Source organism: Mus caroli, unplaced genomic scaffold (assembly GCF_978045245.1).
Source record: "Mus caroli unplaced genomic scaffold, Mus_caroli_1 scaffold_17, whole genome shotgun sequence".
Taxonomy (NCBI): domain Eukaryota; kingdom Metazoa; phylum Chordata; class Mammalia; order Rodentia; family Muridae; genus Mus; species Mus caroli.
In genome coordinates, this window is record NW_028227272.1 from 87,801,701 (window position 1) to 87,813,749 (window position 12,049).

Consider the following 12,049-nt stretch of genomic DNA (forward strand, 5'->3'; position numbering starts at 1 on the left):
TGAAGGAAGTCAGGACAGGAACTCAAGCAGGGCAGGAACCTGGAGGCAGGGGCTGCTGCAGAGGCCATGGTAGAGTGCTGCTTACTGGCTTGTGTGCCTCATGGCTTGCTCAGCCTGCTTTCTTACAGAACTCAGGACTGCCAGCCCAGAGATGGCACCACCCACAATAGGCTGGACCCTTTCCCATCAATCACTAATTAAGAAAATGCCCTACAGCTGGATCTTATGGAAGCATTTTTCTCAATGGAGTCCCCCTCCATGCAGATGACTCTAGCTTGTGTCAAGCTGACATAAAACTCTATACCCTGTGAGCATGTCTGTGGGGTTTGTCTTGACGGTGTTAACCGGTGTGGAAACACCCAGCCTGAAAGTGGAGCTCCCATTCTCTGGCTTTAGGCCCTGAACTACAGAAAGTAGAGAAAAACCGTAGAGAACCTAAGCGCACTTTACTTGTTTCTCTTGGCTGGTGACTATGGCTGTCCTGTGACCTGAGGCTTTAGGTTGCAGGGTCCCCGATTTCTCTGCAGTGACCCACTGGAACCTGGAACGCAAGCAGAAACAAACATTTCTTCCTAAGTGACTTTTGGTCAGTTTTTGTTTTCTTTAGCCACAGCAACAGAAAGGAAACTATATAGCAATTAGGAATGTTTAGACAAGACTTGAATACTGGACCAAGAAGGGGGAAAGCAATGGAGAATAGAGAGAGGGCAATCATGTCTTCATAGCTCAGTGGCTAAGGTTCTGACCCACAAGGGCAGCTTCTGGGCTGAGTGCTTATCTCTGAGCTGTCTAAAGACCAGAGGGACAGTGAAAGGCTGCTCTGGATTCCACCAATGAGAACTCTTCAAGGCGGATGTGAACAGAAACGCGCCAGAGTCACACAGCAGCTTATGACAGGTAAAGGATGCTTATACCCGAGATACTGTTAGATTCTCACAACAAATCTTGGGCATCAGTATTGAGAGGTGAGCATCACAGCCAGACGCTGTTTAAACCTTTGACTTGACTTAAATCCTCTGCCTCCTCCCACCTTCACTGGCCCGCTCACAAGGGTTCCAAAGCTTTACGGGACTCTGCAGTCATCCCAGTTAGATAGATGTAGGTCTTGGCCCAGACTGCGCTTTAGGGCATGCAAGTGAAAAGCATTTAAGAATGATGTGTTCCATACACTAGCATAAGAATGGTGCATTTAACTCACACATATACCCGTGTTTACACACACACACACACACAATGTATTTGATGCACAAACACACATACGTGTGCACACACAAGAATGATGTGTTTAATTGAGTCCTCAGACACTTCCTGCAGCTGGTGTGGTTGTGTGTCTGCTCTGATCAGGAATCTCAGAGCATGTCGCATACCTGGCTCTGAGGAGTTCTGCAAAGGAGCACTGTTTTGACCCTGGTTTTGCCCATGATGCCCAAGCTTTCCCTGTGAACCCCATCCCCTGCTACCCCATATAACCCCTGTAGAAATCAGCCATTCCTATGATGCTGGTCTCTGTCGATGCGTTCTTTATAGAGAAGTGAGTCTTCCCTGTCAGTGTGAAGAGGATGCTCTCAAGAGTGACTTTCAATAATGAAGGCCTGACTGCTTCATATCTTTACTTAGTATTTTCACTACATTTATTTCTTAGTGTGTGAGAGGCATGGGAGCGCCACGGTGCTTATGTGGCCATCAGAGGACGGCTGGCAGGAGCTGGCTCTCCCTGTCCACCACATGAGTTCTAGGTGTGGAACTCAGGTCATTAGGTTTTGTGGTGGAAGTCTTTTTATTTTTTGATTTTTATTTTTTTCAGCTGCCTTCCTCAAGGAAGACGCATTTACTCTTTTTGTCTTTTTTTTTCTTTATGAGATATTTTCTTTATTTACATTTCAAATGTTATCCCCTTTCCTATTTTCCCCTTTGAAAACCACCTATCCTCTTCCCCTACCCCTGCTCACCAACCCACCCACTCCCACTTCCTGACCGTGGCATTCCCCTATAATGGGGCATAGACCAAGGGCCTCTCCGCCCATTGATGCCAACTAGGACATCCTCTGCTACATATGCAGTTAGGTACATGAGTCCCACCATATGTTTTCTTTGGTTGGTGCTTTAGTCCCAGGGAGCTCTGAGGTACTGGTTTGTTCATATTGATGTTCTTCATATGGGGTTGCAAACCCCTTCAACTCCTTGGGTCCTTTCTCTAGCTCCTTCATTGGGGACCCTGTGGTCTGTCTAATGGATGGCTGTGAGCATCCACTTCTGTATTTGTCAGGCACTGGCAGAGTCTCTCAGGAGACAGCTATATCAGGCTCCTGTCAGCAAGCTCTTGTTGGCTTCCACAATAGTGTCTGGGTTTGGTGGTTGTATATGGGATGGATCTCCAGGTGGGGCAGTCTCTATATGGTCATTCCTTTAGTGTCTGCTACATACTTTGTCTCTGTAACTCCTTCCATGGGTATTTTGTTCCCCCTTCTAAGAAGGAATGAAGTATCCACACTTTGGCTTCCTTCTTCTTGAGTTTCATGTGCTTCTGGGCTAATATCCACTTATCAGTGAGTGCATATCATGTGTATTCTTTTGTGATTGGGTTACCTCACTCAGGACGATATCTTCCAGATCCATCCATTTGTCTAAGAATTTCATAAATCCATTGTTTTTAATTGCTGCGTAGTACTCCATTGTGTAAATGTACCGCATTTTCTCTATCCATTCCTCTGTTGAGGGACATCTGGGTTCTTTCCAGCTTCTGGCTATTATAAATAAGGCTGCTATGAACATAGTGGAGCATGTGTCCTTATTACATGTTGGAGCATCTTCTGGGTATATGCCCAGGAGAGGTATTGCGGGATCCTCTGGTAGTACTATGTCCAGTTTTCTGAGGAACCACCAAACTGATTTCCAGAGTGGTTGTACCAGCTTGCAATCCCACCAGCAATGGAGGAGTGTTCCTCTTTCTCCACATCCCTGCCAGCATCTGCTGTCACCTGAAATTTTGATCTTAGCCATTCTGACTGGTGTGAGGTGGAATCTCAGGGTTGTTTTGATTTGCATTTCCCTGATGACGAAGGATGTTGAACATTTTTTTCAGGTGCTTCTCAGCCATTCGGTATTCCTCGGGTGAGAATTCTTTATTTAGCTCTGTGCCCCATTTTTAAATAGGGTTATTTGGTTTTCTGGAGTCTAACTTCTTGAGTTCTTTTTATATATTGGATATTAGCCCTCTATCAGATGTAGGATTGGTAAAGATCTTTTCCCAATCTGTTGGTTGCCTTTTTGTCCTATTGACAGTGTCCTTTGCCTTACAGAAGTTTTGCCATTTTATGAAGTCTCATCTGTCAATTCTTGATCTTACATCACAAGCCATTGGTATTCTGTTCAGGATATTTTCCCTTGTGCCCATGTCTTCGAGGCTTTTCCCCACTTTCTCCTCCATAAGCTTCACTGTCTCTGGTTTATGTGGAGGTCCTTGTTCCACTTAGACTTGAGCTTTGTACAAGGAGATAAGAATGGATCGTTTCACATTCTTCTACATGTGGCAGGTGTCTTTATCAACTGAGTCATCTCATCTCCATCCTCTACTTCTGCCCAAAGATGGAGGGCAACTCCCAGCTCCGTGGCTCTTTAGCAAACTCCCCATCTCTATTTATAGTACAAAAACATAAAAGCCCTTTATCTAGTCTCACTCTTAGGTCTCCTCAAGACCAGCCTTTCAGTTGTTCCTTTGAGGAAGATTCTGGCTGGAGAAGTGGCCAGAGTTCTGGTAATATTGGGTGGCCCTTTGCCAGGGATAAGAGTCTGAATGATAATCACAAGCTGTGGCCAGGCTCCCAGCCAGCAGGAAGGTCTGCACCTACCTTATGGTAAGCCCTCACTCACCAGTTTAACCAGCAAAGTCTCTCAGGTAACTTACGCTGGACTTTAAAGACAGATTTTTAAAAAGAAAACACATGTCTACTTATGCTGGGCATTGTTGCTCATACTGTAAAACCCAAAATTTGGGTAGCTGAGGCAGGAGGATTACCAGAAGTTCTAGACCAGCCTGGGCAACATGGTAGGTTATGGACCAGGGTGCTGGGATACAACGTAAGAGACCTGTCTCAGCAGGGGGGGGGTGGCCTCCCCTGTGATCTCAGCACTTAGACTGGGAGTTCAACATCAGTCTCATGGAAATAGCAAGGTGGAAGCCATCCTGGGCTGCTTGGGGCATTGTCTGAAGAAACAGGACAAAGCAGTTCACTTCAGTCTAAGATGGTAAGCAGAGTTAGATTGTAAAACCCTGGGTAGGGACCATGACAATATAAAGCATTTGACTCATCCAGTATGATCCAGAGAGAAGTCATGACCAAAGCCAGCACCCGTAACTGTTTCTTGACGAGTGTTAGCTTTTGAAGCAGCTGAGAAAGCAAGGTGTGGGGAAGCCAAATGTGATCACGGAACAGCACATGCACATTGGTGAGAGCGGGCTCTCCCTCACCCCAGAGAACTGGATGCAGGTGGACAACCCCGGCAGCAGGCTGCTCTGCTCCTCTCTCTTTTGAGGTGCACTTGATTCTGAGGGGATCCCCACTTATTGTACAGAAACCTCTCCACGTTTAGTAGCTCTTCTAGACTGCTCTGTGATATTTCTTTTTCTATTATTATTACATTTATTTATAGTGTGTGTGTGTGTGTGTGTGTGGTCTGTGTGTGTGTTGTTGCAGGTATGTGTTGTGTGTGCCGTGTATGTATGTGGTGTGTGTATGGTATATGTGTGTGTATGTGGTGTATGTATGTGTGTGATTGTGTATGGTATGTGTGTATCTATGTGTATGTGTGTGATATGTGTGGTGTGGATATGGTTTTGTGTGTGTGTGTGTGTGTGTACACCCACGTGTGTGCATTCTTGCTATGGCATTTGCAGTAGAGGTCAGAGGTCAAGCTGTGGGATTACTTCTCTCCTCCTTCCACCTTGTGGTCCCCAGGGATTGAACTCAGGTTGTCAGGCTTGGTGGCAAGCACATGTATACACTGAGCCACCTTCTTGTTCCCTCTGGGGCATCCTATTGCTCTGCCTTCAAGGGACTTTTGGCTCACAGTTGTACTTCCCCTCTGAGCTTATGATGCCTCCCGGCGGGACCTTATTAGTTCCCCTGGACTTTGGTTCCTCCCACACACATCTCCTTTGCTGTATTTACACTGGGACCCATGATCTCTCATTCTAAGCAGTTTCTTGTCAATATTCACTTTCAAACTTATTGGCCACATCTCACAGTAAGAAGCATAATTTGCACATGATCTAGAACTTATTCGATGTCTGTTGACATATACAAATACATCCATCCATAGGTTTTCCTCACTTTAATCCAAACATACTTATCTTTAAAATCTTTTCCTAAAAAACCATCCTTAAACCTCCAACTCCGGGTCTCTCGTGTGTACCAGGTCGTTCAACAGTCACCGAAGAAACCAAATTGCCACAAACTTTAGCCTCAAAACAGCACAGAGGGGCTTCTGGGAATGTCAGCTGTAAAGCTCTCGCTTAATTCCTGAGCAGGCATGGAAGAACAGAGGCATGGTAGAACGGCTTGTATTCTGGTGATGGAGAGGTGGATCCGCAGGCAGATTGGCTGGCCGTCTAACTAGTAGCCCACTTGGAAAGCTCTGGGCAATGAGGGACCTGTTCTCAGTGAGAAAGGTGGCCAACACCCAAGAGAAGACATCAGAGGTTGCTCTCTGGCCTGCATGAACATGTGAGCAGACGTGCATGCACTTGTGCATGTGTGTGCACACACATGTATGTATGCATACGCATGCACCCACACAGAACACAGATCTGTATTTCTAGAGGATTAAAGTCGGATGTGGAGGTGGCTCCATTCTGAAGCCTGTGGGCTTCTCTTCTCTAGCTTCTCCAGTTTCTTAAGGCCACCGTCACCCGTAGGCCAATGACTATATGTCTTCATTCCTGGACTCACTGTCTCAGCATCTGTTTCTGCTGTTGTCCCGCCCCCATGCTTCCCTCCTAATAACAGTTCTTGAGGGTCAATAATAACTATGTTGGGCTGTCATAGATACTATGTAGCTCAGGCTGGCCTTGAATTCTCGATGCTCCTGCTTCTGCCTCTGTAGTGCCAAGGCCACAGCTGGGTTCCCCCAGTATCCATAGCATCTGTAGGATTCACTCTCAGTGGTGTACATAAGAGTTTGGGCCAGTGTGAGTGACATACATCTACAATCATAATTTCAGCATCAGGTAGTAGTTTTACAACCCCGGGTGTTCACTGTGCTCTGCCTGTTCCTCCCTCCCTTCCTGTAACTCCTGTCAGTGGTGATCTTTTGTATCCGCATTTTAATCTCTCCCAGAACATCATATAATTATAACTGCATGGTATACAGTATGTTACTTTTCAGACTAGTTTCTTTCATTCAGTGATGCAGAATTAAGTTAAGGTACCCCTGTGTCTTTGTGTGTGTGTGTGTGTGTGTGTGTGTATGTGTGTGGTTTGATAATTCATTTTCAAAGACAAGAGTTCAAACCTAATGTCTCTAGACCTTGGTTTAAAAACCAAGTCTGTGGACCCAGTTTTGAAACAGGGACTGGGCTAAATATAAGACAGACTTTACTATACAAATGTCCTCTTTATAGCTCAGAGTAAGAGGGCCTGGATTATCTTTCATTAGTCCATTCTGAGCACTGCCAGGATAAAAATGTGGGTCAGAGCACGTAGTTTGGGTGTGGCATATACATGTGTGTTTTGATGGAAATGGTCCCACAGAGGTCAAGCTCTGTTTCACAGGAAGAGAACATGGTTCATAGATTGAGGAGAGGTGCTAACCCAGCATGGGCAGGGTTCCCCTGTTGCTCCTGTGATGATCTGTGCGGCAAGCAGTTTGGATTTGTGTCTTTCCTCATTCCTGTGGCCAGCGACCCAAGGAGGAGCAAGGCCAGGAGGGAAGGTTTATCTTGGCTCATGGTTTGAGGCTAGAGTCCACTATGTCAGGAGTGCACACTGTGTCTGGTCAGGAGGCAAAGAGATGTTCTAGACCCATCTTGCTTTCTCTTCTTTCCTCAATTTAAATTTATTATTATTATTATTATTATCAGTATTGTTGTTTTGTTTCCTTCTTTGTTTCTGTCTTTTTGTGGAGGGTCTGGTTCTGTGTGAGTTTATGTGTGTATGTGCATTGGTGCATAAATATGTGTGTACGTGGAGCCCCACGGAAGAGGGCATCAGGTTGCCCCCTCTACCTCTCTCTACTTACCACTCTGAGGTAGGGGACACAGGGCTCACATTTTCTCAGCTACCCTGGAAGTCAGCAAGCACCAGGGATCCTCTGGGCTCTGCCCCACTTTGACCTTTGGTTACAGCATGCACGGAACTCTGGCTCCTTACACGGGTGATGGCATCTGTGCTCTGATCCTCACGATGGCACAGCCAGGGCTCATCATCACCGAGCCATCTCCCCAGCCCCTCCTTATCCACTTTTCAGTCTGGGACCCCGCGGCCATGGAATGGTGCCATCTGCATTTAGGGCGGGTCTTCCCTCCTCAGGTAAACCTTCCTGGTAACTTCACAGACAGCCCTTCAAATGATCTCAGTTAGCATCAAGATGAACTATTACAGAGCGCTCTGTACAGGCATCCAGGACCAGAGCTCTTCTGTCTCAAGACTCCACCATCCTTAGAACCCTGTCCTGACCTGTAACTATCAGAGTAGCAAACCATCGTTTGCATTAAACAATGAGCCTTAAGCCAAAGGCATCCTCTGAGAGTTACTCTGAAGTTGCAGTCAACTGGCCACTCAGCAGGGTTCTGGGAACTGGATGGACAGGAAGTTTTAAGGAGACATCTAAAGGGATCAAGTGGAGGGGGTCCCTGCCTAGCAAATTTCAGAATAAATGCTGGCCCTTCCAAAGTAACCACCCTGATTTCCTGCAGACAGAGTGTTGTACCCTGTAGTGTGTTGAAACCCATAAAGAAACCCTGAATTACTGGTGCTTGTCACTAGGTCAGAGGCTCCCCCTTCCCTGCGTGCTGTGCAAGGAGACACTGACCCCCACAGCCTATGAAGTTGAGGGCTGGTGGTAGAGAAGCAAGAATCAGATTCAAACTTATGCCTGATTTCCTTTTGCTGTTCCTATTAGGCATTGCTTCTCTGAGCAAGGTAGCTTCCCAAAAGGAAGAGGAGGAGGAAGAGGAGGAGGAGGAGGAGGAGGAGGAAGGGGACACTATGACTAGGGTATGCCTTCCAGAGGGCACTTGCAGCCTTCCTCAGAACACTCACGTATGAAGAGAATGACGCAGGCCAGACTGCATGTGAGTGTCCAGGAAGCCTAGCTACTTTTAGCCGGGAATTACACATCTGAGAGATTTTGAAACCGGAATGAGACCACATAGGCATGGGTCGGCTGTGTGGGAATCCGAGACTTTAGGGACTGCCCTTCTTCCCCTGAGGCTTCTCTGTCAGTCTGTCCAGCAGATCCCACACACACCTCAGCAGAAAGCCCCTGGCTCTGATCCCAGGAGCCTCGCTGTTCACCTCATGAGGTGTGAGAAGGAGGGAGAGCTACACTCTGGCCAGATCTTACTTCTTCCTTTCTGAGAACCAGCCCAAGCTCCGGGCATGCCAGGTTGTTGGTCCCCAGAGCTTCTCAGAGCCCAGGCCCAGCCTGACTCCCACCCCCACCCCCACTGCTTGAGAAGTCACCCGGGGAGAAGGGCATGTGGGGTGTACTTTTGTTCCTGTGGCTGCTGGGAACAGTTTCCAAGATGGGTGGCTGTGTACCTCAGAATCCCCCATTCCTATAGTCCCAGGGGTCTGAAATCAAGATGTTGGCAAAGCTATGAACCTCAGTTTCTCCTGATGGCTGGCCATTGTCTTGGCGCGTGTACATCCATCCCCTGTCACTTGGCTCTTCACATCATTGTCTGCTGCCTGCTTTCTTTCTTCCTTCCTCCTTTCTTTCTTTCTTTCTTTCTTTCTTTCTTTCTTTCTTTCTTTCTTTCTTTCTTTCTTCCTTCCTTCCTTCCTTCTCTTTCTTTCTTTCTTTCTTCCTTCCTTCCTTCCTTCCTTCCTTCCTTTCTTTCTTTCTTCCTTCCTTCCTTCCTTCTTTCTTCCTTTCTTTGGTTTGTTCTTTCTTTCCTTCTTTCTCTCTTTTTCTCTCCCTCTCTTTTTCTTTCTCTCTCTCTCCTTTTCTTTCTTTCTTTCTTTCTTTCTTTCTTTCTTTCTTTCTCTCTCTCTCTTCCTTCCTCCTTCCTTCCTTCTCCCTCCCTCCCTCCCTCCCTCCCTCCCTCCCTCCCTCCCCCCTCCCTCTCTCTCTCTCTCTCTCTCTTTCTTTCTTTCTTCCTTCCTTCCTTCCTTCTCTTTCTTTCTTCCTTCCTTCCTTCCTTCCTTCCTTCCTTTCTTTCTTCCTTCCTTCCTTCCTTCCTTCTTTCTTCCTTTCTTTGGTTTGTTCTTTCTTTCCTTCTTTCTCTCTTTTTCTCTCCCTCTCTTTTTCTTTCTCTCTCTCTCCTTTTCTTTCTTTCTTTCTTTCTTTCTCTCTCTCTCTTCCTTCCTCCTTCCTTCCTTCTCCCTCCCTCCCTCCCTCCCTCCCTCCCTCCCTCCCTCCCCCCCTCCCTCTCTCTCTCTCTCTCTCTCTCTCTCTCTCTCTCTCTCTCTTTCTTTCTTTCTTTCTTTCTTTCTTGTCTTGTCTCCTGATGGGGACACTCACCATACAGCATTACAGGTTTCCCCTGAGCTCCAGATGCCCTCCTTTTAACTACTTATAACTGCGTTCCAGTTTTCAAATCAAGTCACATTCTGAGCTACAGTAGGAACACGGAGATACATTATTCAGTCCACAACAAAGCTCTACTGTATTTCCCACCACCTCCTTCCGCCTGCCCCGCTGAACTTCTTCCCGGCAGGCCTTACCCTATGCAGGCTGCCCCCCACCCCCCAGCTTTCCTCTCTGGGGTGAGGCAGGCCCAGGAGTGGTTTCCTGAAGTTTAATGCCATCCCCTTACTCCAGGAAGGCCTGGAGATTAGAGAACTCTAGTCGTCCTCGGGACGGGTGTCCACACGCCCAGGGACACCCACTCAGCATGCTTTACTACTTCTTAGGCTCTTCCAGATTCCCTGGGCTCATGTCCAACCCCTTAGTGTGCTGCCTGAAGGGAATGGAGCCATCCAGCCTTGCACCAGGCCATCACAGACCAAGGTACCTGGCCCAGGCAGGAAAGCCAGCATCGGGCCCCACAGCCCCCTGTGGCCTCCTTTGGTCACCAGCCCCAGGTCTTCTGCAGAGGCTATATATGCCCACACCTTCTTAACTCAGCAGCCCCTGCCTCAGGGCCACTAGCATCTCCTTGCTCTGAAATCTGTGCAGGGACGGGGAAGGGGGCTTCCTGGGGCTCCTGTAACCCAGCTGAATATTTTCCAGGTTACTTAACCAAACTCCTGCAAAACCACACTGCCTATGCCTGTGACGGGGACTATCTGAATCTACAGTGCCCTCGGCATTCAACAATAAGTGTCCAGTCGGCATTTTATGGGCAAGATTACCAAATGTGTAGTTCCCAGGAGCCCACCTCCCAGAGGGAAGACAACCTGACCTGTGTGGCATCCACCACTTTGCAGGTATTGCGTTTTGTGGGTGTTCTAAGATCATGAAATAGGTTTTTTCCCATCTCTCTTTTCTCTACCTCTGTCTATCTCTTTCTCCCCTTCTTCCCTGCATTCATGTGTGTGTGTGTGTGTGTGTGTGTGTGTGATTTTTACAGTTTATTCAAAGCAAATATCCATGAAAACCCCAATTACTATACATCATTCATTTTTGCAGGTGAGCTACTACTTGCTTCTCAAAATGAGTCTTTGTCATAGAGTACAAATGGAATCCCTGTGAGATAAAGCGTTCCCTCTGCACACGCTCAATATGAAGTTGGTCACAGGTGCACTCATTACTGCAGTGAAGCAAAACAGCCATGCTGGACTTCAACCTACAGGCCCATATCACTGATAAATGCCCCCGTGGGAAAGGTGGAAACCCCACATGTCTTTCTGATACCAGGATTGGCGGTCACGAGCTTCCTAAAGATTGGCCCAAGAGTCGTCACTAGTTGTCTTCTGTGTCTCATGGTTTGCTTCTCCATCTGTAGACGACCATGTTATTCTCACTTGGAGAATATTTTGAGTGGTCTTGGCTGAATTTGTTTTTCTTTTGAACAATGCCAGGGAAAACAACAACAACAATTTCACAACAACAACTTCTTCTTCTTCTTCTTCTTCTTCTTCTTCTTCTTCTTCTTCTTCTTCTTCTTCTTCTTCTTCCTCCTCCTCCTCCTCCTCTTCCTCCTCCTCCTCTTTCTCCTCCTCCTCCTCCTCTTTCTCCTCCTCTTCCTCCTCCTCCTCCTTTTCTTCCTCCTTCTTCACTCCCTTCTTCATTCTCTTCCTCCTACTCTTCTTCCTCTTCAACCCCCTCCTCTTTTCTCTCCCTTCTCCTCCCCTTCTTTTTTCTTTTCCTCCCCCTTGGGTAATTTTGAGAAAAGAATGGTACACACACACACACAGATCAATTTTTTTCACTGGTGGAATTAGCCCATTTGTGGCTTATACGTGCAACTTTTTTTCAGTACTGGGGATTGGCTGAACCTAGGATCTCCTGCACACTGGACAAGCATTATAGCCTTAGGCAAGCTATAGTCTCAGCTCCCTTCCCCCCACCCCTTTTTCATATTTGAGACAGTGTCTTGCTAAGTTGCCCAGGCTAGCTTTGAACTTGCTCTGTAGCCCAGGTAGGCCATGAACCTCCACCCTGCTGTCTTTGTACAAAAGCTTGGATTACAGGCCAACTTTATCCAAGTAATTTATAACCTGTTACCCCAACTGCCTGGCTAAGATTACTAAGTCACTGTCGTGGGATGATTTTAATGCCTCTTGAGTTCTTTGCAACAAATGGTGTTAGAAGTCAGCTTGATCATGCTCAGCATAGAATATGTGGTTGAAGGTAAATTTACCAGAAGGTCTAAGGAGCCTTCCGTATAACTTTTCTAATGCCCACAGAGAAGAAGCAAAAATATGAGATGACACAAAAGTTC

The 12,049-nt window shown here is 46.9% G+C and overlaps 1 protein-coding gene across 3 annotated transcripts in view; it reads left to right on the top strand.

Annotated features, from left to right (window-relative positions):
* Nucleotides 1–12,049, top strand: part of Eva1c (eva-1 homolog C) — a 75,751-nt gene that overhangs the window by 27,842 nt on the left and 35,860 nt on the right. For 2 of the 3 annotated variants that reach the window (XM_021185198.3, XM_021185199.3), the window contains exon 2: nt 10,396–10,592. The exons of the other annotated variant lie outside the window; for it this stretch is intronic. In XM_021185198.3, the coding sequence (XP_021040857.1) occupies nt 10,396–10,592 (197 nt within the window). The remainder of the gene's footprint in view (nt 1–10,395; nt 10,593–12,049) is intronic. 3 annotated transcript variants of the gene reach the window in all.